This window comes from Anoplophora glabripennis, unplaced genomic scaffold (genome assembly GCF_000390285.2).
Source record: "Anoplophora glabripennis isolate ALB-LARVAE unplaced genomic scaffold, Agla_2.0 scaffold393, whole genome shotgun sequence".
In the NCBI taxonomy this organism is placed as follows: Eukaryota; Metazoa; Arthropoda; class Insecta; order Coleoptera; family Cerambycidae; genus Anoplophora; species Anoplophora glabripennis.
In genome coordinates, this window is record NW_019416492.1 from 322,391 (window position 1) to 349,017 (window position 26,627).

A 26,627-nucleotide genomic window follows, 5' to 3' on the forward strand; every position below is an offset into this window, starting at 1 on the left:
ATATACAGTAAAACTCGGTTATAGCGAGCATTCACGGGAACGCAAAATTTGCTCGTTATACGCGAGTGCTCGTTATAGACGTCGCCGTCGCCAACTATGCTGAAAATTATTGGACACATAATTATAGCTGCATTGCACTTGTATTTTTATTTTCAAACATATAATATTATTTATCTACATAACATAGATACGTATAACTGTAGGTAAGTTACATTACATAGCATTTATTATTAACGAAAAAATTCTGTAATATTTTTCTGCACCACTCTTTTGCTTAATATCTCCTGACTGATATTTCTTTGCAACCGATCAGCGGCATTTAAGAACTGCTCGTTTTCCGGATATTTGAATTCGACGTATGATACTATGGTTTTTAACGCAGAGATGGCTTCATGTGTCGAAGGAACTGTAACCTCATCGCTTCCCGTCTCTTCTTCATCACTTTCTTCATCTATTGATGGGTTAATCGCTAATTGTGTGATTTGAATTTCATTTGGGAATTCAGCCACTTCGAGATTTTCGTCTACCATGTCGTACTGAACTAAGTCAAAGACGTCAAAATCGGATATGTTGTTATTTCTACTAGTCATAACAAGTTTTTGCGTTCATTTGATGTCATGTGCGTAAAAACTGGTTCTACGATAACTCGTTATAGCCGAGATCACTGTTGCGCGGGACCAAAATCAAAGCTCGTAATAGCCAAGCCGTCGTTATATACGAGTTCGTTATAGCCGAACAAAAATACACGTGTTACATAGGGAATTCGGAAGGGACTTTTCAATTTGCTCGTTATAACCAAGTGCTCGTTATATCCCCTGCTCGTTATAAGCGAGTTCAACTGTATTTTTATAGCCAGCCAAATTGAAATGTAAAAAAGGATCGAATTTATATATAAAACACCCCGTATCTTCTGTGTTTGGAAAAATAACTATAGCATGTGATATATAGCTGAAAAGCAAAAAAAAATATCCATTTTTTTAGGTCATGACCAGCTACGATTTCCATTAAAAAAACTATAACTTTGGGTCATAACTCCGGAATCTTAAGACCTAATAAAAATCTAATACCGGCATTCAATTCTACGCCAAAGAATTAGTCTTGAGCAGTTTTCATTTTAACTCTAACTTATTTAACAGCTGAGATACAGACATGTTCAAAAGTGTCACAATAACGAGAAACGCCCTGTAACTCAGAAACAAATGAAGATAGCAAATTTCTGATTTGACAGTCGAATTTGCCATGAAAATCGAGCTCGAGAACGTGGTGTCAGATTTATCATATCTTTCGTAGTTTCTGAGATATCCTGAAATCCCACCGAAAATGGACCAGCCTGTACAAACGTTACATGCTGGAAATACTCCTGAGCGATTAGAATTTTGTCGCTGGTTACTTCTACAATATGCACAAAATGATTTCATTTCGCTGGCCATGTAGTCTGATAAAGCGTGTTTTACTAGAGACGGCATAAATGACACAGTTCCAAAAAGTACTGCTGGGGTCGGACTACGTCTACTATATGTTTTCTAGCTCACTGAATCCAAATCTGGGATCTATTTAACCCCATCACGTCAGGATTTTTCATAACCTCTCTACCAGTAAGTGCAAAATTAATCTTTTTTTAATATTCTCTTTTTACAAAACATAGTTGCTGAAATTTTCTATTAATTGGTGGAATTGGTTCACGAAATATCTCCAGACAAACACTGAAAAAAATATTGTTCATAGTATTAATGAACGGTCTTTATTAACTTATTTTCATTGGCTTAATGAAAATTTGCATCGTCTCGATAAATAATTGCTTATGGATTAATGAACTCGTTCACTGATATTATGAAAGTGTATTCTTTGGCACACTGAAGTCTTCTTCATTGGCTTAATGATTATTTTCATCTTCTCAATCAACAATTGTTTATGGACTGATAAACTCGTTCATTGCTATTATGAAAGTGTATTCTTTGGCACAATGAAGTCCTCTTCAATGAAGTATTTTCATATTACATAATAATAATGAAAACGGTTCATTAGTATTATGCATATCTTCAATTATTACTTCTAAGAAAAAATAAGTCATGAAGTTTTACATTATAACAAAGCCAACAAGTTATCAATGCAATGAATTTGTTCATTAATAACAGCCCCACTCGCAAATCTACAACGGCCAAAATTTAAAAATAGCAATATGTACTCTACTCGCGCGGTTTTCACTCAATCTTCGTCTTGTCAGCTTAGGGGTATACCCGTATGCAAATTGCGACTATATTGTGAGTGTTTAAAAAAAAATTAGGAGGGCACACAGGGACACAGGTAAGAGATAAATTTATTATTATGATATGTAGGTACTTGGAGTTAAAATGTTTCGTTTGTAGCACCTATATACCTATTCCGTTGAACTATACCAACATATATAATTATAAACTAGAAATTTTCGAATTATCCATTTTGAAGTTGAAATAAGGCACCTATAGGTATAGCGGTAATAATCCTGAAACAGCAAGTATGTTATGCTTTATTTGTAAAGATAGCTTTCCAAACTTTCCGAGATTAACAATCCATTTCAAACGTTTTCATAATCTAAATTCCAGTTGTACATTCCGATGCCTAGAATGCAGTCCAAAGCTTTCAAAATTTTGCTTCATTTAAAAGACATGTCAATCGGATTCATTCTACTAATAGAGATGATTATTCGGAAGAATCATGTTCAAACAACAGTAGTTTTAGTGAAGCACAAAATTTAATAAATATATCAACAGTTAAGTCATTCCCAAATGACCAAGTTGAAGTAGACTCTGCTGACTTTACAGATAGACCCATACTCATGCAATCCAAACCCGAAGAATTGCAATTTAATACTTTTCGGAAAGGAATGACTCACTCTGCTTCAACGTTTTTACTCTTTCTTCATAACAGTGACAACTTTTCTAGGAAAGATGTAATTACAATTCAAGAACATGTTAACAAATATCTATTGGAGCCGTTATTAAATACGTTCATGGCTTTTGCCAGGTTTTACTTCGAAAAAAATGAACCACACCTCTTCAATGAATTTTGTACTCTATTGTCAAATTGTAGAGAGCCATTTCAATCCTTAAAGACAGAATACCTATTATACAAATATTTAAGAACCGAAGGTTACATTGACAATCTTACAGCAGAACAATTTGATACTGTTTGGAAAGCATGTTGGGGATATCGACAGCACTTCATTAAGAACTCAAAAGCAACTTTTGATATTATTGCGAAATGGCCCTTCTACAAAACCCCGGCTGGATATAGGCTGGTAAGAATTGTTGAAGTTGTAGATGTTGTAGATGTGATGTGATGAATTGACTTTTGTTTTAGATTGATATGGATTTCAAGACGCCACAATCTCAGAGAGTAAGTCAAATTACATCAGCTAGTCTAATAAGTAATAATCATTTTCCTACATTAGAGCTGTCTTTATTTTTATGTACGTAATCTTATATTACTAATTTTACATGTAGGTACTAAAGCGCTTTAAACAATAATTACTATTTCTATATTGCCTTTCTAGACGGACGACATGCTGCTGGTATTTGGGCATTACATGGCTACTTAGTTCCAACGACAAAAATTATCAAAAAGGATGTAACGGGGAAAAAAACGACCACCAAATTCACCAGCAAAGATTCACAGGAGTCTGTGATTTTTGTCGGCGATAATCTGATTGAAGTCGAAGATAGAATCAATCATCTCAAGCGAACCAAGCAATCACTTCAACCATCAATATACGGTATTGGTAAAAACATTTTCGAAATCGATGAAATTTTCATACATTTTGATGAGATTCGTTTCAAATTTACTAATATTATCCGGGCTCTCGATATTTGCTTCAAATTGATATATCTTTTCGACTTAGAATTCCCTCTCGAGAGTGAAATGTTCTTTAGCTTTCTAGAATTTCATGTTTACAAAATTAAGACTACTTGTAAATACCCAAAGATACAAATCTTATGTAGCTATTTAAATACTAGCGAATAAAAAATTCGAAAGTTAATTTTTAGTTATTTTTTACCTTATTATTTGTTACTAAAATTTAAAAACATAAAGCTCAAATTCATTATGAGTATGAATAGGTTCATTGACTGAATAAAACCCAATACATTAATACAAAGAATACATTCATTGTATCAATGATTCTTTTCATTAGATCGAAAGACGCATTCTTTTATTTGAAGAATTAAGTTCATTGTTTCAATGAACCTTTTCATTGTCTCAATGAACCTTTTCATTAGATCAAAAAACGCATTCTTTTATTTGAAAAAATAAGTTCATTGTCTCAATGATTCTTTTCATTAGATCGAAAAACGCATTCTTTTATTTGAAGAATTAAGTTCATTAATACAGAGAATACATTTCATTAGCTTGATGCAGGAATTCTTTAAATTGAAGAATTGGGAATCATTGAAACAAAGAATCACTTCCATTAGAATAATGAAAATCTTCACTAGCTTCAGAAATTTTGTTCATTAACGAAAGAAGGTTACTTTCATCGAGTCAGTGAAGCACTCTTCATTGTAACAATGAATTTCTTCATCGGCTGAAAATCTATAATGAAATTTATTGTCTTAATGAAGTTTTTTGTTGTATTTAGGCACATTTTTGGTTCAGTGAAAAAATAATAACACATGATATTGTAGACTGGGTGGGTGCAATCGGGCTCAATCCAGTTTAATCTTTTCTTCATTTACTTCAATAAAAAACGTTCATAGTTTCGCAGTTTTAAAAATAACATTCGATATGACAAGTCATTTAAAAGATTAAATTAGCTCTGTTGACTGGTCTCTAATTAAAAATATGGAGGATTGTTGTAGATTTAAATGTTCAACCAAATCACTCGTTACACAGGAGGATCTAATTTAAATTTATTTCATCTATGTAAAGCTTTAGTGTAGTGTTTCGACGAATTGCATAAAAATTAAATTTTTTAGAACTGCATAAATTTATAGTCTGTAACCGACAACAACAGCGGTAAAAAATAATTTCTTTAACGTTACAAATTAATTATACAGGGCAGTCATAATATTAATTTTAAGGGAAGAAAGGATAAATAAGCAAAATACTAATCGCTATTGGAAAAATTTTAAAATGCATATTTACGCAGAAAAATAAAATTTTTTCAATTTAAACCTTGGGACCGCTACTGACCGCTGACCCACAAGGGTTTATCGGGAGTGAATCTTGACTTACACTTACGGTCATTAACCTAGCTTTTAATGCGTTTTTAATCCCTAGTGGACACAACGAATAAATAGAGCCTTTTACCTGGACACATGAATGAATAAGATATTTAGATTTTTTCGCGTAGAATCCAATAGCGCACATAATATTTTTAAAGGAAGTTTCCGATTTATCCATAAGAGCTTTATTTATTTACTTTGATTTTTTTGAGAACAATAGTTGGTCATGGCCAAGTTAAAAAGTGGGTGTTCAACACTCGTTAAAAATATACATGGTATTACATAGACAATGACAGCAACGAATCAGTGTTAGTGATGCAAGTGTGGCAATAAAAAAATGGTAAGTGAGCAGCACATAAAATAGGTATTAGAGACAGCACGTTGACTCTGTAGAAACTTATTCTAAAACCCAGTTTAAATGCCTGCTTATTAATAATCATTTAGTTTAAACTTACCCATTGGTAAAAAGCGCCGAATGACCCATCTTTTAATACCAGCAAGTGTTGCATACACACATGAATTTTATACTATCCATGCATTTTAAATATGTTATATTTAATTATATTATCTGTCTGGTTACCGCAAATCGCTTAATAGAAAATGCATAATTTTTACTGACGTATCACATCCGTACAGATAAGAACAAATGTTGAACGAATTAATCACATTCTTGTGAGAAAATTTTCTAATTATTTGTTTAATTTGTCTCAGTCTTTAGTATTTTCATATTATTTTAATAAATTATAAAATCTTATGGGAAGTTATATGTAGGAATATATAGTACAGGGTGTAAATAAATTAGTGCTCGTTGAAATATGAGGTGGGTCTTTCATATAAAAAATCTAATTTGAACATCTCCTGTGAAGATACAACAGGGTCCCAAAAAAACAGTTTTTAATTTTTTTCTGAAATGCCAAGAAAGTGACAGAAATTAAGTAGACGTTTTTTGCTATCGAGAAGGCACTCAGTAAATAATTTGTTCATTTTCCCCTGTGGTTGTAAGGGGTAGCAAAAGCTACCCCTAAGACTTGTTTCATACGTAACTTTTTTTCTTTTTCAGATAACCCGATTCATTCCAAACAAAAAAGGTTGTAACGTTTTCGTAAAATTAACGATTTCTGAGCAAAAAACTTCAAATCAATTTGTTTTTTCACAAAGTGTAATTTTTTTTAAACCTGACAGGCCAACTTTTTTATTTGAAATGATTGACTAGTATTTTCAAACGCAAAGTTGTAGGAAATAACATGACTAAGAAAAATTTACAAATAATGCGTTCCAGTGTTGCCAGATTTCTTCAGTAGCTACTAAAACAATATATTTTTTTAATAGCAACACCGTATTTTTTAATACAATTTGACAAATTACAAACCAAAAAATGTTATGTCACATTTCTTTGTTGGAGCAGCCGTTTTAAAACAATCGGCAAAAATAACGAAAATAGTCTGTAGTCGGAATGAACTAAAAGAAGCTAACATAGAAATAGTAGGCCTTGGATATTAAACAAAAATTGTGTTGTTTGAAAGGAGCCATCATTGTTGTGCTGTCATTGTGTCATTTGAAAGCCGTTTTATTTGAATGTATTCACTGATCCAAAAAACGTATAGGAAAGTAGATTTACTTTGATGGCAATTGATTCTTTACATTTGACCTTGAACTGACCTTCATTCAGAGCTAATCGGGTCAAACGGACCCTGAATTCGGATTCAGTGACCCCAAAAACGTATAGATACATTGGTTTACATTGCTGGCAATTGATTTCCTACATTTGACTTTGAACTGACTTTAACCCAGATCTGATCTGGTCAGATGGGCACCGGATTCGGATTCAATGACCTCAAAAACGTGTAGATAAGTAGGTTTACTTTGTTAACAATTGATTATTTACTTTTGACCTTGAACTGGCCTTCAGCCAGAGCTAATCGGGTCAAACGAACTCTGAAATCGGATCAGCGACCCCCAAAACGTATAGATACATTGATTTATTTACATTGCTGGCAATTGATTCCCTACATTTGACTTTGAACTGACGGACACCGGATTCGGATTCACCGACCCCAAAAACGTATAGATATGCAGGTTTACTTTGTTGATAATTGATTCTCTACATTTGCCTTGAACTGACCGTCAACCAGAACTAATCGGATCAAACGGACACAGGATTCGATTCAGCGAACCCAAAAACATATATATTGGTCTTGTCTTTCGGACCTCCCACTTTTTTTTGTGAGGCTGTGTTATCGTCGTACGGAGAGATGGAAAAGTCTTGTGTAAAAATTTACTAGACAGAGATACAATTAATCCAATTAGTAATACAGTGGCTATGGAGAGAGTGTCAATAAGAGATTTAGTGTAACATCACATACATGCAACCCGCAATAAGCTTGTCATAGTTGACATCGCCAGGCCGAATATGACTATACAGGGTGTTCTACAAGCTCTATGACAAATTTTGACAGATGATAGCTGTGTTAATTTCAAACATTTTTCCTTATATGAATATAGATCCGATTCGGTTTTATTTAGAGGTTCTTCTTCTTCTTCTTCTACTTCTAGTGGTTGGTCCTAATAAGTCCCATAACACTGCGGCCTGATTAGGCCTATTGTGCGTCCCACTACTAGTCCTATTCAGCAAGTAGATTTGTCCTTTTTACAAAGTCCAAAAGCTTCCTTGCTGACACTTCTCTCAGCTCCTTGGGTTCCAAATAGGGTCTCCCAAGGAGCGCCATTCTGCTACGTGCAAATCCCGGGCACTCGCCCAGGATATGCAGAGAAGTTTCATCCGCCGATTCACATCCTCGGCAGACCGGACTGTCTACAAGCTTTAGTCTATGTAGATGTTTCTTAAAGTGACAGTGTCCCGTTATGAGTCCTGTCACTCTCCTGAGCCGGATTCTATTCAAGCTCAGTAACTCAATCGCTCTTCCATTCGAAGGATACTCCATAAGCTCCTTGGAATGGCTATGTCCTGGCCTTGAAGTCCAGTATTTCCTATGTTCTGTCTCTGTCCATTTGCCCATAGCCCGCCTGACCACACTGGGAGATGTGCCACAGAAGGGCTCCGGGCCAATGAACACTGTTTCGGATCCCTTCCTCGCAAGTTCATCCGCTTTCTCATTTCCACAAATGCCTTTGTGCCCTGGCACCCAACACAGTCTGACTGTATTGTTGGTGGCCAGTTCAGTTAGCATTTGTAAACAGTCCCACACCAGTTTTGAACTTACCTTGTGTGCGGCTAAAGCTTTAATTGCAGCTTGACTATCAGAGAATATATATATGAGTTTACGTCTATAACCTCTACGTACATTCTCTGCCAGACACGCCATTATCGCGAAGATTTCTGCTTGGAATACAGTAGGGAACTCCCCCAGACTGTAGCTTGCACTCCATCTGGGTCTGAGTCCATATATTCCTGCACCCGTCCCTCTGGTCATTTTGGAGCCATCTGTAAACCATACTAGGCTCCACCTTTCCAGGGTATTAAACCTTTCCTCCCACTTGCTTTGATCCTCTATTCGAGTCTCAAATGGCTTGTGGAAGTGAAACCTTGGGACCATCTTGTCGGATACCATCCCAAGAGTTGGTTCCGACATAGATGTGTCTATGATCCTGGAGTGGGAACCACCCCTCCAGTCATTGTTATTCCTGAGTCGATATGCTGCTAGCCGCGCTTCTCTTTCCACCACTATATGCAGCGGTGGCAGATTTAGCATGACTTCTAGTGCAGCTGTCGGGGTCGATGCCATCGCCCCCGTTATACCTAAACAGGCCAATCTCTGAATTCTATTCAGTTTTTCCCTCGCTGTGGTCTGTTGTGTTTTTTGCCACCATACCACAGCGCCGTAAAGAATCCTAGGTCTTACTATCGACGTATACAACCAGTATGACATCTTTGGTTTCAGTCCCCAGGTGCTCCCAATAAGGCGACGGCATACACACAATGTCTGCTTCGCCTTACTCACCACTTTTTCCAAGTGCGTATTCCACGTAAGCTTATTATCCAGTATCACTCCTAGATATTTTACTTCCCTGAAAAGTAGAATGCTCCTGTCCCCTATTATACCCCTATTATAGGTTCAGAGAGTCCAATTAAATTCCTTCTCCTGGTGAAGGGTACTACGACCGTTTTGCCAGGGTTCACTGACAGTGCCTGCCCCTTACACCAGTCATCTATCCATTTCAAAGCCTCTTTCATGAGTTCTGAAACGATAATATTATGTTTCCCGACTATGAGAACGACTAAGTCGTCCGTATAGCCTTGTGTATAAAATCCCTTTCGATTAAGGCCCTCCAGTGCGCCGTCCACCACTAATCCCCATAACAAGGGAGACAGTACGCCTCCCTGGGGGCAGCCCCAGCCGACCTTACACCTGACTGTCTCTCCCGAAAGGGTTAGAAGCATTTTAAAAAATATCATTTCATATTCTAGTCAAGTAGCCTGATAAATAAAAGTGATGATTATTAATTATTATTTGTATTTAAAGTTTAAACATTAGTTAAGCTTTATTAACCAAATTAACAAATCTTAAGACTATAAATGTCAATCTCGGCTCGACTGCAAGCCCCACATCGACGAACTAAAGATTCCGTCACTTGACGGATGAGATTTGGTGTTTAATCATAAATTGCTTGATGGAGTTGATGGTCGTTCTTTGGACTTTTGTTTAACTATGGGCGAGAAACTGATTGAAAACATATTCTTTTATGACAATATTTTATTTACAGATGAATCAACATTCACAAGTAATGGCTCTCAAAATTATTGTAAAGACTAGTCTAAAGATAATCCAAATTTTCTATTGATAACAACAAATACTTAGTCAAAAATTTAAAAAAGTACTTAAATGTCTGGTGTGGCATAATGTCCCATAAAATAATTGGTCCTTACTTGTTGGAAGAAAATCTTAATCAAAATTCGTATTTGGAAATTCTCAATAGTTTTATTTTCGCAGAACTAGATATCGAAAATTTAGAGTACAGAAGAAAACTGATATTTCAACAAGACGGATGCCCTACACATCACACACTTCTAGTGAGAAAATGGCGTGATGTTTACTTCCCGAACAAGTGGATCGGGCGCTATGGATCAATATCTTGGCCTGCTCGCGCACCCGACATGTCCCCATTAGATTATTTCTTATGGGGCTACCTAAAGCTAAAACTGTATTCGAACGATTTTAACGATAATATTGATTTACTTAAGGTGGCCATATCCCTGGCCGAGAAATAGTAAAATTTCTGGCGTTTTTAGGTAGGTACTGAAATCTTGAAAAGTAAAACGTGTAGAACAAAAGTAAGCACAAAAATAAAATCCTTGATGTTCTGTTTATTCATTGTTACTATTTAAATTTACTCAAATAAAATAATAACTAAAAAAAGCGTTTGTAAAACATGCGTTTGCAGTTAACCTAACCCCACATTTTAAGAAATATTTTCACGTACTTATAAATAAAAGTAAACAATTTTATACGTAGGACTAAGCAAGTGAATGTTATAAGAATATTTACATGCGGAGTTGTATATAAAAAAGTTAGTATTTTTGTAGATTTCAGAACCTAAAATTTTGATGGTTTGCTCGTTTTTTGCACCTGTTTATTCGTTTTACTGCGGCGTCTTTGAAAATACCCAGATGGCATGACATAACATTCCTATTATTTGATAAGCTTTACATTATTCAGTTATTAAATGTTTTAAATTATTTGTCTTTGTCGAAAACACTATTTAAAGAATATGGCGCCCTTAAGTAAAAAATTCAGAAGCTGTTGTCATCATAAACGAAGAAATGATCTCTTCTGCGTACAAGCGGTTTACAAAAAGATTTAAAAAATGTATATTACTTGGAGGCTTACAAGTTGAACAGGACTCGTTTCGTCGTTGTTGTTGTTGTTAATTCTAGTTTACTTGTTTTTTATAATATCTGTCAAGTAAGAGTTAAAAATCGCGTCTTCTTATTTGCAAAATGTGATTATTCTTCTTTTTTGACTAAACCACTTATTTAAGCATTCCTGAGTTCTGGAAAAACTTTGTTAAATTATCGAAAACAAAAATTAAAGACCCTGCTTAAGAAAAATTTTGAAATGTTTTGGACGCCCTGTATGTTTTATCACATATTTGTTTACTGCCCATGGCTCCCCCGACATAGGGAAAACTTTTTATCAACAATAACTTTTCCCCGAAAAATCCTCAGTAAAAAAGTTTATAAGAGTGCATAACCGGGGACACACTGCATAAGTACTTCCTATTCTAAGATTTTAAAAATAAGTTTGTAAAAAACAATCGCTGATTCCCTGACTATTTGCTTTATTTTTTAAACTTCTAGTGTAGCAAAATAAAAATCAAAAAATAGAAGAAACTGGCGTTTTACGCATTTCCATGCAATATTATATTATTATTTAATATCTCTATTAGGCAGGCGTAACTGGTAATACGAAGGACACGACTCTCGACTAACGTTGGCCATCTCTATGTCCGACAGCAGCTTTGTTTCGGTTACTGTCGATTTGTTCATAAACGACCTGTTGATCCAGCTCTGAAACAGCCATTTGCAGGTCTCGCCCCTCTCTCTTCTGAACGTCCTGCAATTGGTCAAGTGGCCGTAAACTGAAAAAGAGAAGTGCAAGAGTACGTAAGCCAACAGGACAATGGTGGTGTAGTAGTAGAAGGACGCAGCGACGCCCCCATTCTGCTCGCAGTCTTCCACCAGCCCTTCGTAAACGCGTTGTTTCTGCGGCATATCAGCTTCTACATAAACCTGATGGAGTCTCGATTCTGGTTTGAAGAAAGTGTCGTTGGTGACGAAGAACCCTTTTTTATCGGTCCACACCTTTCCTCCGCATAGATCTAGCTCTTCGATTAATTCCACAGCGAGAGCTTTGGTTTCTTCTTCAAAAACTATATACTCACTGTCTAGCGAAAACTTCATCACCGTCATGCCATCTCTGTCCAATCGTATAAGATTGTTGCACAAAATATCATCTGGTATACTTGTCTCCCACACGTAACCTCCAAGGTTGAAGTCGTAACAAAATCCTAGGCTGTACTTGCAGGCAAACCCCGACGGTAAAAACAGTTTGTCGGTTTGGAGGTTAACTTCTCCCGTAGCGTGGGTCGCGTGGTTCGTCTCTGTTACTTTTCTAATATTGCCGTTGAGACAAGGATATTCTGTAGTAACCGACTTAGGAGACTCTTCTCTAGCTAGATCTATACAACTCCTCGATGTGTCGTAGTAGGTGAATGTTTCTTCGTTCCTTACCGATTTCTTGCTAATGCAGTCCATGTAATTTGTGATTTTCGTTATCATACACTTGTGTAACTTGATACGTATCAGGTTTTGGTAGAGGGTCCACTTGGTGTCCAGCAGTTTTACTTGGGCATCGAAGCATTTGCTTCTGGAGAGTTCTGGAGGTAAACATATTGCTAGTCTGAACACAAGGAGAGTTATACCAAGGGCCCTGTAACAAAAACCATATGTAAAAATCCAATAGTTCAAGACGTTAGGTTCCTGAGGGTGAGAAAAGTTCATTGGGACATGTATCTAAGCTTAACAGTTTTCGCGAAGAATTGACAACGCCGCAAGCAACTATTTTTCCTCATCTTATACAAAAAGGGAGGCGACTGAAGCTGCATCGTTTGACCTCTTTAAATGCCGCCAAATTCAAATGGGAAAGATGAGTTATTTATTATTAAAGAGAGGCTTTTTGTTTAAAGTTGTCATTTGCCATGTACATATATCTATCTCACTCTATCTATCACCATGCATGTTTCTATTTACCCATGATACAAATTAAAACATATTAATACTTGCTCTTACATAGTATAGTATCGAGCGTTCCAGAATAATTGAAGCTGACGTAAATGTTACTAAAGATATTAAAATTTACTTCCGTTTGATCAAAATTACTTTCCGTTTTCTTAGATTTCCGACGGGCATGATCTGTCAATTCAGTGCTTCCCGTATGTGTTTCAACGATAATTGTCTGTTAACTGTTAGTTTTGTAGTAAGGAAGCAAATACTGATGGTTTCTTCCATATAAAGTACATGAACTGTTTTTGATTAGAAAATGGTCTTTTCGTTAGAAGACGATTTTATTGTAGAGGCTTGCTTTCGGAATGGTCAACGAGATGCAAATGGATGAAATTATTCAATCCATTTATGTTTTTTGCAATTCCAGGAGGAAGGGTTTTCAAATCATGAGCCGCAGATTATAATATTTTTGCTCAGCATGTTCGATGTTTGGCGACACGATTCAGAAATACTGGCAGTGTTTGTAAAGGGAAGTTACATAGAAGAAAGTCAGTTTTAACTGAAGATAAATTGGAGGATGTTAAAGAGCGTTTAACAGCAAGCTCCACTAAACCTTTAGGACAACTTTCAGCTCAGGCGGGTAAATATTTATAAAATGTTAAATACCGGTACTTAAAAATAACAATTATTATAAGTAGAAATGTTTATCGTTCAGTACACTGCGAGCTGTAAGAAAGTTACATTTACATCCTTATAAAGTTACCATGGTACAAGAATTATTGCCATTAGATAATGAAAAAAGAGTGAGCTTTTGTAACTGGTTTACTTAACAACAATGACAGTCTTTTGGATATAACTTTTTTTTACCGCTAAGGCATGGTTTCATCTTAGTGGATACATACATAAATTTACAAAATTATCGTACGTGGTCTGCGGAGAATCAACAGGAAACGACTTTACATCCTGTTAAAATAGAATTTTGGGCAGCCATATCTCGTGAAGATAATGTTACAGCTGGCTGTACAGACAAAACATTTTTCAGCCATTTTTAAATCAGTTACGTGGTATCGAATTGCACAATGGCTACCTATTTTCAACAAAATGGTCTACAGTACACACAGCTAACACAGCACTGGAGTTAAGAAAATTTTATGACGATCGCATTATTGGTCCAGGTTTATGGCCTCCAAAATCGCCGGACTTAAATCCCTGAGGACGTTATTTATCGGCCGTGTGTCGTTCAACGGTTTTCGTTACACCAGTCTCATTCGTTTCATTTATCATTTCATTTAAAAAGCTATTTTCACAAATAATAATATGGACATGCCAGAGAAATAAAAACATCAAGTTACCAGGCGGTCTAGCACAAAGAAGCGTCGCGTTGAACTCGAAATTCAAACTCAAATTCACTTAATAGAATGGAGAGTTTTCTCGATGTTCCGCCGGAAATATTACAAGCAGCATCTGCAGCAAATGCAGGCTTATTGCCAGAAAAAAAACAAGTATAGATATCAGAAGGAGTACGACGATTTTCTCGAGTGGCGTCGAATAAAAAAAGTTAATGTGGTCAACGACGACGTAATGCTTGCATATGTGAAGGAAAAATCGAATGCTTACTCCCCTTCATCGATGTAGTCCAAGATATCAATGTTGAAATTGACTTTAAAAGTCCATGAAAATATTGATATTACAAGATTAGTTTTTAATATTCTTATGTTTGTTTTGCGATACTGTAATCTGTTATATTTCCAGATTTTGCAAATTATTCATGTTTTTGAGAAGCAAATAAGATGGTTATAAACCGAAAATTACAAAAGTATTAACAGAAGAGGATGGAACAAAGTTTTTATTGGAAGCTGACGATCATAATTGGCTGCTGGAAAAGGTTAGAAGTCTCTACTTACGAGATTGCAATGCTTATGTAATTTTAGTGGATATATTTCTTAGGTTTTGATTCTACACGTATGTTTCTATATGTACTTATGTATTCTGTTTCAGGTTGTATTAATGCTGGGAATATTTGGTGCCTGTAGGCGCAATAAATTGGTTTCGTTGACAATAGAATAGATGATTTTGAAGAAACTTCCAAAAACGTTATGGCGACATTGGAAACTACAAAAACCAAAAAGAGTAGGACATTCGTTATTCCGAAAGAAGGCCTTCCCTTCAATGCTTATGCTTATATAAAAATTATGTTGATATTCGCTCACCGAATTTGGAGATTCGACGATTTTTTTATTGGGTATAGACACGGCAAATGTGTAAAGCAAGTTGTTGGTCTGCATACTATTGGCAATGTCCCGAAAAAGGTGGTTAAGTTCTTGAATTTAGAAAACCCTAACCTTTATACAGGACACACGTTTCGAAGATCATCGGCTACAATGCTTGTAGAAAGTGGTGGTGACCTATTATATGTCAAGGAGCTTGGAGGTTGGAAATAGTGGAAATTTTATGCCTTATCCTTTCCTACAACTCTTCGATTACGCCAATAGAACGAAAAAAGAGGCTGTTTTTACACTTAAATATTATAACAAGTTTCATGTATTTCCTTTTGGAAAATACTTAGTAAATGAAAACCCAAGTGATTTCCCCAGCAAAGTCGTGAACAATTTTTTTTTTAAACAATAAAAACTGCAAAAGAATGACATTTTTGTTTTTTTTTAAATACCTCGAAAAATAATGATGGAATCGTCTTACTCTCAATAGGACTTTTGTAGAGAATTAAAAACCCGATCGGTTCATTTTTTACAGATACAATCCGGAAAAACCTCTAAAATAGACCTTTTTCTAAAAATTCATAACTTCGTCAAATTTGAAGTTTTTGTTTAAAAAAAATTGTTCACGACTTTGCTGGGGAAATCACTTGGGTTGTCATTTACTAAGTACTTTTCAAAAGGCTGGCCTAGATATTTTGCGGTCTATTTTTGTAGACATTTTTTATGTGGCCTCACCACACGTCTAAAATGCGGAGGTGCCCCACCATATTGAAAACATATTTGTTCTGCAGGTAAATTGGGATTGTTATGGTTCGGGTCTAAGCTCTGGAATAATATATTCTTGCCAAAGTAATAAATATCGTTCAGAGGTCAAACTGTTTATAAAATAGGATCCTATGACGTATGACGTATTCACCAATAATGCCACACCAAACATTGTCTTTCTTTTCGTCTTCACTCAATTTTAGTAAGAAATAAATTTTATATGGATGTAATTTTTCCCGTTTGCGAATTTTTTTAATGGAATATCGACTCATGTTATGATTCTCTGTTGCGTCGAATTTATTGGATTTTCCTACACATCTAACATGACATTCAAAGAATTTTCTTCATTTGTAACGCTTACTGGTCCTTTCACTTTTATGTCTATTTGTAGCACCTTTAGTTTCATGAAAACGCTGCAATGATATTCATGAAAAATATCCACTACTTCTTCACAACTTCGTCTTCTATCACCATATCCTATTATGATTAAAACATCAACACGCTTAGATTCACTTAAACGTGCCATTTTTGCGAGAAAATTATTCACACTAAATGTATTTTTGACGTGTTCTATCAAGATAATCACCATTATACAAAAGAACGACGCAGCTTTGTTATGGACCTAGAAACTTTTCAAAGGTAACTTGATGGACGATAAACTTAATGGACTAAAATATTTTTGTATAATTTATAAGAAAACAATTTTCAAAGTTCGATTTCTCGAAAACGATTAAATTAAGAGTACATGTGCTATAATGAATTTTGTTTAGAATTTCGAGAAGAATTGAAGTACGGAATAATACCTATACAAGCTGTTCCATTAAAGAAATAGCAACTTAATCGATCGTTTCCATACATTTCAGCGACCCTGTATTAGAAGTAATTAGAAAGATATTTTCAATGAAAGGATAATTTCAAAAGGCACAAAAGCTCTTATTCGATAAATTGTACCGTTTCCGAGAAAAATTGGCAACTGGCAAAACATGTCTACCAGTGTGAAATTGGCGACAAATATTATCGACTAATTTTTCTGGAAATAACCGGACGGGCTTATGGCAATTTGGCAATTTGAAATTAAGTAAGCAGATTTCTGTTTCCTAAAATTTTATACAGCTAATATCTTTTACAGAGAATAGGTAACTAATAATATTTTTGTTTTAAATATAACTCCAACACTCCTCGAAGTCAGTTTTACGTAAGTTACCCCTAATTAAAGAAATTAATATAACGGTTCACAGAAATACGTAGGCAGTACATTATTTTTTTATAAAAAATTGGGAATGCCGTCTATTTCAACATAGAACTATTTTTTTATAGTTTCATAGACTCACAAGGTCTAGGAGGGTTATTTTAACCCTATTAAAACATGATAACATATCAACTCAGGAAAATACGAACTGATTAATTTCCTACTTAAAAAGTTTACCCACAACTCTCAGTAACATCCTTGTAGCATCGCCGTTATTGTATCAGATTTATTTCCAAGTAGGTACAGTCGGATAGAAAATAATATCGACCTTTTTTGCTGTTCAGATAATGATATAAAAAATGCTTGACTTAAGTAGTCAGGTCTCACATATTGTTTGTTAACTTTTTGTCTTGTTCTTTATATTTGTTTTATTTGTAGGTTTGTATTTTTTATTTGCTCTGTTTCATATTTAATTCCTTATCTCTTTTTATATATTAATAGTTGACTTAACATATCCTATTATTGGGCATTACCTGTTGGATATGTATTTTGAAATAAATAAATAAATATAAATCGGAATTACTGAATTTTAACATAGAATTATATAGACCCACAAAGTCTACGAGGGCGGTTTTACACACCCTTATTAAAAAATATTAATATTTCAGCTCACAAAAATAGGAATCTTAATATTTTACATAAAAAAAATTGGAATAACCGTTTGTTTTAATATAGAACTTGTTTCATAGATTTGAGAAATCTAGGAAGGCGTTTTTATTAGGCCCTTTTAAAAAATATATTGACATCTCAACTCACTAAAATACGAATCGATTGGTTTTTTTATCTAAAAATCGGAATTATGATGTATTTTAATATAGAAATAACTTTGTCAACTTGGGGATGTAGCTCAGTGGTAGAGCGTTCGCTTTGCATGTGAAAGGCCCCGGGTTCGATCCCCGGCATCTCCAAATTTTTATTATTTTTTTTCATTATAAAAATAAATTTTAAAGCTTTACAACTTAATACAACAACTTTTTAGATACAGTGATTGCCATATAGTACAACTTAAGCTGATGCTATAAATATTTGGGTTTACAAATACATAATCAGGATAAGTATTTTTTTTTGATTTCTTTCTTCTAAAAATTTTGTTATTTTTTTAATATAATTTTTTTTCATTAATATTTATTAATTCTATTTACAAGAAGTCCGCTTGCATTCCTCAAAATGCAGAAATAGCCGGGAACTATGTATCGTGGCTTGAGAATAAAAGATATTTATACACAATCATCTTATAATTGGACTTTTATCCACACATATATGAACCGTCAAAAGTGATACTTTACCCACTAGTGGAATAAAGTAACTTTATTTAAATCAAATTAAATTTGTTTAGTTATTAACATTAAAAAATTGACATTTAGTTAGACATAAAACAAATTTTATTACATTTAGCTTAACATTTCCGTTAGTAACAATCCTTGTAACATTGTTGCCATCGTTTTCGGAACGCATAACATCTGCCGAAGTTTATGAAGAATTAACATAAGTTACGGATGTCTCTTCTTGTAAGGAACAGCTATAAGTATTTTCCTTTGATTTTCCTTGCAATATCAACTTTGTTAGATATAGACTCCTCGACATAACTTTCTGATACAGAGGAGCTCTTCCGTCCACCATGCCGTTTGATGGTTGTAAGATCAGCACCTTTATTGGCCAATAAAGTTGTTGAAGTACACCTCACGCAATGGCCAATATATGCTTCTGGATTTGCGTCAGTAATGAAGCAACTAACTATTGAGGGTATCATTGCCAATGTGTTGATTCCAACAGGCTGAAAAGTACATATTTGATTGACGCATCTTATAAAGAATCTGTCTGTGTGTTAGGCGAATTGGGCGGAGAGAAATATATTTTTTGCGTATTTCAACAGCATTCACGCAAAATCATTCTTCTATAATTATTGCAAATTTTCTTAAAATGTCTGTTTAGGTGTCAAGTATTGAAACAAGTAGGTTAACTGCCAACGTCCTGTACGTTACTAATTTTTTAATTTGTCTATTCACAACATCGACAGACACCAGCAACGCCCATTATTAGTGCAACCGAAAATAATTCAAAGTTCACTATATACCTAACATGTAAGGTACAGAGATATTACCTTAATTATTATATTCTTTATCGGAAGCCTGAATCAAAAATTCTCCAATATGTGCAATACTGCAGCTTTTTTTTTGCTTTGTATCCTCTCGATTCACTCTTCCAATAAGTAGTAAGCTTGTTATATTTTCCAATATCTATATTTTTGTAGACCTTTATTGTAGCCTTCAATATCGAATACTTCGATCACATAGATGAAATTGCATGTTTTTTCTTTAAATTTAAAAAATACGATAGCACGACTTCTTCATTTATTGTCATTACTCTCCGTTTTTCCCTACATTAGATAAAATCGTCGAACACTTTTTCGTAATGTTTCCTGGATTTGTCCGGCAATAAATGGAAAATTACTTCCTCAGCTTCTTCAAAAACAGCCACAGGAACACAATTACTATCTTGCATTTTTATCAAATTCAAATAGAAGTGTTTATTACATAATTTATAATAAACGACGTACCTTAGTAACCAGTACGTATAACAAAATCTATCACGTTTCATTGAGTACTAGCAGTGACTATACTAGTAAGAAATTTATTAAATTCCAATAATTCTGACTCCACAAATGTGATTGTGATGTAATTATGGACAGAACGTTGTATTGCATTGCATTCTTGTTTTAATTACCTTTTATTCACTGAAGAATATAAAACGCTCGAACTGCATTCTTGCGTGGATAAAATGCAACTTAAAACACTTACATTATTCAGTGATTAATGATCAGTTGTCTATTTTTTTCAATTAATAATAGTTTGATATGTCGCTTGCAACTTCTATTTTAGATAATTATGAATTATATAAGTAATTTAATAGATACAATGCTGATCGGGACATGTCATGTAACCTTCAAGTAGGTAGTTGTTTTTCAAAAATATCAGTTAAATGAAAGTGTGAGTTAAATTGGCATACCATTGAAAAACTGGGTCTAATTACGGAATCAGGCAAAAACAAACAAAAAACTGACAAAAATTAAAAACGAAGTTATATGTTCTGAAGACGAAAACAGATTTTAGAAAAGTCAACAACTTTTCGAAGTAGGCGATTGTATGGTGACGTGTTTTTTGTATTTGTCCACTTTTTTCAGTATGAGCTTGTAAGCAAAACTCTTTTCATAAAAGTGATTGTATACAGATGATAAAATACCCAATAAATGAAGAAAAAAAAATTCAGACAATATCTAAATGGAAAATATTTAAGTTTACCTTTTTCATTTTGTTTTCTTACGATATTCAAATGGTAAATGCTGCACTTTGACACATAAGAATATGAAATATTGCACTCTATATGTAGAAATAATGAATGCAATATTAGATAAGAAATCAAGTACCTATGACTTATCGTATACATAATAGCCTACTTTATATTTGGCTTAAACTTACCCCTTGGTAAAAACTGCAAAATTGTTCGCCATCTATTTATTAAAAGGAACTACATAAATGCTACACCTAATTTTTAATGTATTTAAAAAGATATTTATATATAATACCATGTTCACCACCACAACCTGTAAATAACAAGATTGCAGATAGTGACGTAGTTGGCATATCCGTAGATAAGAAATACTGAAAACTACACAGTACATACAGGACGTCAAGAGACTTTGGGCAAATTTTCGGGACACAGAAAAAGTAACATTTTTTGGTAAAATGTGTCCTAAAGGATTTACGATCTTTCCAAGGACTTGAAACACGGTGTTTGCATAAAAAGTGTGTATACTGTTTTGTTGTTGAATACTACACTGAGGGAAATCGACTAATAAGAAAGTTTAGCTAATAATAATCTGTATTATAATAGACATTTTTACTATTAGTGTTAAATTAGGTATGCCAAGCATAATAAACATTATTTTGCTAACACCATTTTACCACCACCATGCATTACTAGAACAAATGGATGTCCAGTTCAAAATTCGCCTATCTTTCTAATCGGGACTTAAATGCCGAAATAAATCGGTTAGCGCTAGCAGACTCAATGGTGTTGAACGAACATTTGAAATAAAACCCTCGAACCCTCCAACCACAGCCTAACTTATGTACAAAATCCATATTTCCCCATGGGATTGCACGGTTGAGAAACTACGGGGTTATGGTGTAATGGGTGTAATAATGAGATCATCAATTCAAAGGTTTTTTATGATATTTTAATGAAGGAAGATCCTGAAGAGATGCCGAATGGTGCAGAGTACCTGAAGAGATGCCGAATGGTGCAGAGTAGATCGAATGCCTATTTTGCAACGGAAAGTTTTTAGAAAGCAAACAGTGTATAAAATATTAATCCTGTGAATCATGGTATTACTTGGGCTATACTGAATGTGAATCTGGAGTCTTTATATGTGACTTTTGTAGCGAGACTTGAGGCTTATTTTACATAAAAATGATTTAATACTCCATATTTGTGATCCCTTTGTAAAATCGGTAAAAGAAAATAATTTCATTGCTACTTTTACGAGATTCGTTTTTATAAGTTTTTTTTTTAAATATATTTTATTTTATTTACAAAAAATACTCCCATTTCATAGTTTTTTAATTTCAAATAAACAGTATTCCATATTTGTCGCGTTTCCCCACTAAAAGACGGCATTTAAGGGTACGACCATAGTGGAGAGTTGATGCTTCAGATGTAGATAGAGACTGGAGGTATGAGTAGCCGTTATGGGATTTAAAACACATGGGTTAGCATCTGCATGTCCATAGGGGTATGACGATGTGTAAGCGTAGCCAATTCTGAAGGCTAGTCTCTCCACTATAACCGTACCTTAAGGCGGATGTACATAATTCCCTATGTATGTCCTAATAAGGGACATATAATATGTACCTATATTATTTGTTACAGCATGTGGATGTACGATCCAAAACAGATTATGTATTAAGCGGTTCTTTATTGGACATCTTATACATAAATTACATGGAATGAGGTGCTAACATAACATCAATAATAATAAACATATAACATTATAATATTGCTATTTTTGGATTTTAAATAACACAGCCACACAAAAAAGGTTATGTGCCAGAGATATGAGTGTATAGATTTTGTATATTTTTTCATGCTGAATCCGAATCCGCAGCCCAGAAATCGATTTACCTGTCATTTTTTAGTAAAACACTAAAACATCCTCAAAACAGTTAGGATGAGGAAAAGATTTGTAATGAAATGCAACAATTTGTAAATACTTCCAGAAAACATTTTAAAATAATATTTTGAGTGTAGGCATTTTATTGTATCTGTATATTCGAATTTGACGCCCATTTTTATGTTGGTTACGAGGTTGGCAGAAATGTCATTAAAGAAGCTGAATCTGAAGTTTATAATTAGAAAATTCGTGAGTAAATGATGGCGGATGTAAAAATCGGAGAAGCACTAAAAAATTGAAGACAAGTCTGAAACTTGTTAGGTAGGTACTTGGTGGATTTTAATTTGGAAATTCCTAAATCCAAAATTGTCATAGAAATTGGGCCAATTTTTTATTACTCCCTGCTGAGATTGGTAAGAGTATTTGAAAGAAACCAGCACGATGCAAATCGNAATTTGACGCCCATTTTTATGTTGGTTACGAGGTTGGCAGAAATGTCAAAGAAGCTGAATCTGAAGTTTATAATCAGAAAATGCCTGAGTAAATGATGGCGGATGTAAAACTCGGAGAAGTACTAAAAAATTGAAGACAAGTCTGAAACTTCTTAGGTACTTGGTGGATTTTAATTAGGAAATTCCTAAGTACAAAATTGCGGCCCCATTATGGCGAATTGAAAAGTATCATAGAAATTGAGCCAATTTTTTATTACTCCCTGCTGAGATTGGTAAGAGTATTTGAAAGAAACCAGCACGATGCAAATCGAAATTATATTCTTCGTCTCTCATTTTTAGATATTTTTACTCAAATGACTCAATTTCTTAAACATTCATGACACTTTTCTTTAGGTGGTAAATGCCAATTTCTATGGTACTTACCGCAATCTGCCATAATGGGCCCGCCAATTTGGATTTAAGAATATCCTAATTAAAATCTTATATTTATGATTAGCGGCGTTGAAAACCGCCAAGTAACAAGTTTCAGCCATAATCTTCAAATTCTGAATGCTTGGCCGATTTTTCCATCCACCATATTGGATCCGCCATCTGTTATAAAGGAATTTTCGGATACAAGGCTATGGTTTTTTTACATTGTTTTGCATTAACATTCGTAATTTGATCTTATTTAACTCTCCATCAGTAGGTTGGTCTGAGAGATTTCGATCAAGTATACCTTTTTTGCTGAAAATTGATAGGGAAACAAACGCACTGATACGAAATGTCAATGTACAGGCTATCAAATAAGTGAGGGCCAATTTAATTCAAGCGTGCCCTTATAGGTGGCGCCCTCTACAAGCAGCGTCAAAAGCAATGACATATTTAAATTTAGCATCCTAAAAAACTCCTTTATTCCAAGTTGTATGCCAATATTAAAATCTGTTTGGGAAATTATTCCTAAAAAACGAAAAAAATAAAACACTTTAACATCCTGTATATCGAAAATTAAGCATTTGTGGACCCATGTTTATAAGAAAAAAAGTCTTAAATTGACCTCAAAAATACGCCCCTAAATTTTTTGTACTGAATTTTGAATCAGTCTGTAAAATTTACATACAAGGTGTTAACGAAATAAGTACTTAAATAGAAGAGCATGTCAAACATGTTGAAATATGATGAAAACCTTAGTAGAGTTTTTGTCAATGGCGGCCCCTAAGGGCGATATAGCGATTACAGCCTCTTGAAGGGGTAACTCAGGAAACAGTTTTTATTGTATAACTTCAAAATGGTTTAATATTAAATCGCGAAATTTTAGGGTGGTATTACTATTTATATGCTTAATCATCGGCATAAGATATAAAGCAAAATTTGCTACAGGGGCATAAGAAAATGCGCGACTATGGGGCAAATTTTAAATTTTTTTTGTACGCAATTTTTTTTTTACTTCCTGAACCGAAATTATGAAGATTTATCATATTTTGCATAAAAAAGGTACTCTTGTTAGATTTTAATAGCATGAGTCATTTTCTAGTAAAATCCATTTCAATAATTCATTACGTGCTCAAAAATTCCTGCTGAAAATAAATTATCAAGTTGTGTCATGAGAAAGTTACTATTTATGATTTATGACACTTATCAGAGGTGTCAAGTATATGTCAATTACTGATTAGATTACCTACTCAATCTCCCAATCTAAGAGATTTGAATTTAGGAATAATACTGGAATAAACATAGAATAAACTAAATTATTCAACGGTGAAACTACATTTACAATAAAAATTTTATGTTTCATGGGTGTTTTTTTGGTATTTTTTTATTTTCAAATAAAAATAATAATAGTAATAACATTTTATTATTCAAAATATTTGTGTTACTGTTTACTACAAAACTGTCTACTTAACTGTGATATTAAACCCTGATTTAGTAACAGTTACATAACAACTATAATAACGATAATAAAAGTACAAAAGGAAAATTAAATAAAAATAGTAACATTCTCATGGCATAATTTGACACATCTATTTTGCAGTAGGAATTTTTGAGCAAGTAATGAATTATTGAAATGGATTTTACTAGAAAACGGCTCATGCTATTAAAATCTAACAAGAGTACCTTTTTTATGCAAAACATGATAAATTTTCATATTTTCGGTTCAGGAAGTCCCCGGGGTTTACACAGAAGCAAGAAGAGCGCCAGAAGAAAGGGCCCTAGCCGGCGGGGCCCAGCCAGGACAAAAGGAGGTCCCACAAAGCGCCTACACCGGCCGCATTTGCGGTCGGGGTAGACGACGGATGGAGCCCACCTACGAAGGCTGTCCAGGCCTACACGAGATGAAGCAGGATAAAGAGGGATAATCCCCCTCGATCCCAAATCATTGAGGCCAATTTCTAGCCATGGAATAATGGCGCGGTTCAGGAAGTAGAAAAAGTTGCGAAAAAATATTTGCCCTGTGATCCCGCATTTTCTTAGGCCCCTGTAGCAAATTTTGATTCGTACATTATACCGATTATTAAGCATATAAATAGTAATACAACCCTAAAATTTCATGATTTAATATTAAACCGTTTTGAAGATATGAAATAAAAACTGTTTCCTGAGTTACCCCTTCAACGGACTGCATCTCCCTTAGGGACCACCAGTGTCAAAACTCTACTAAGGTTTTCATCATATTTCGATATGTTTTACAATTTCGTTAACATCTTGTATATTTCTTTCAAATGCTCAAAATATTATTGCGTTTTCTCAAAGTACATTATTTACAAATTGTTGCATTTCATTATACAGCTTTACCTTATCCTCCCTATTTCACCCTATTTTGGGGATGTTTTAGCGTTTTACTAACAACTATCCTGGTAAATCCGATTTTCAGCATCAATCATTTCTTTGGCACATAACTTTTTTTGTACGGCTGTGTAATTATCTGTTCAAGGTTAGGTATATAACATTAATATTCTTGTTAAACTTTCATTCATATCCTTCTAAAATTGTCGTAAGATGGGGCGTCTAGAGTTTAGAGGACGTCACGGTTGACTCTACATTTCTCTTTTCCATATATCAAGTTTATATCATACTCTGAAATGATATATTCGTAATTATTATTAAGAGCATTGGAACAACTGGGTCCTTGTACACAGTCGGTAGCGACCGAAGAAGATTTCCTACATATTCGGCAGACCAGGAAGACTCCCGCAATCATAAGACAGAAAAAAATAAAAATAATCGTATAAACAACGATGTCTAGAACAAATCGGAGACCCTCAAACTCTATATTTAATTTTTCCAAGTTGGTTTCTAGGCGCTTCATATTTAAATCGGTTAGAAATGATTTGTCGAAGAGTGTTGTAGAATTTGCGTTACGGAGTTCGTATAGGCATTTTTCAGTTAGGAAGTCGAACAAGTCTTGCTTTATTTGAAAGAAGAAATTCACGTAATCCGTCATCCTGTTGTTGTCTGCATTTAGTATAAGTTCTTCACATACAATCAGGCCTTCATATTGAGTGTCCCACGAGTTCCGTTCTAGATTTTTCAATTCCAGGGCAGAATATTTGCCGTACAATTCAATAATAGCGTAACGTTTCTTGTTGAGCGTGAGGTAATATGAGTCCGAAACGTTCACTCTTTTAAGTTTGTAATGAAGAAGATCACTTTGTACTTGCCACATGACATCAATGTCTTCCTTTTCGTCGTGACAAAATCCCAAGCTGTATCCGCAAACAGTGCCAGATTTTAGCACTATTTTATCTCGTTCTATATGTGCTTCTGCGTCGAATTTTGTGAGTACAGTGGATACATGTCTACAAATATTTTCGTCATTCCAGCAGGAGTCTTCATTTGTATTGTTACTATGAGAGCAA

General features: G+C 34.3%; 2 protein-coding genes and 1 non-coding gene across 3 annotated transcripts in view; 1 reads left to right on the forward strand and 2 right to left on the reverse strand.

The window, feature by feature from the left end:
* LOC108907749 overlaps positions 1-5,762 on the reverse strand; it is an 18,341-nt gene extending 12,579 nt beyond the window's left edge. Inside the window, exon 1 of the mRNA XM_018711544.1 lies at positions 5,654-5,762. Coding sequence (XP_018567060.1) covers positions 5,654-5,682 — 29 coding nt within the window. The 5' untranslated portion in view covers positions 5,683-5,762. The remainder of the gene's footprint in view (positions 1-5,653) is intronic.
* A 5,716-nt stretch (positions 5,763-11,478) lies between these two features.
* Positions 11,479-20,756, reverse strand: LOC108907745. Its single transcript, XM_018711540.1, has 2 exons — positions 20,646-20,756; positions 11,479-12,646 (listed from the first exon to the last, which is right to left on the reverse strand). The coding sequence occupies exons 1-2, from the start codon at positions 20,675-20,677 to the stop codon at positions 11,584-11,586; spliced, it is 1,095 nt and encodes a 364-aa protein (XP_018567056.1). The 5' UTR covers positions 20,678-20,756; the 3' UTR covers positions 11,479-11,583.
* Trnaa-ugc lies at positions 18,006-18,077 on the forward strand. The gene has a single exon. It is a non-coding gene; the product is annotated as a tRNA-Ala (tRNA).
* Positions 20,757-26,627: the final 5,871 nt, after the last annotated feature.

What these genes read in the sequence shown, in the direction of transcription:
- LOC108907745 (XM_018711540.1), bottom strand. Translation starts at nt 20,677, where the DNA reads ATGGCGAACAATTTTGCAGTTTTTACCAAGGG. An exon ending in TTTGCAGTTTTTACCAAGGG is followed by an intron (nt 12,647 to 20,645) that starts GTAAGTTTAAGC and finishes TTTTTGTTACAG; the next exon opens with GGCCCTTGGTATAACTCTCC.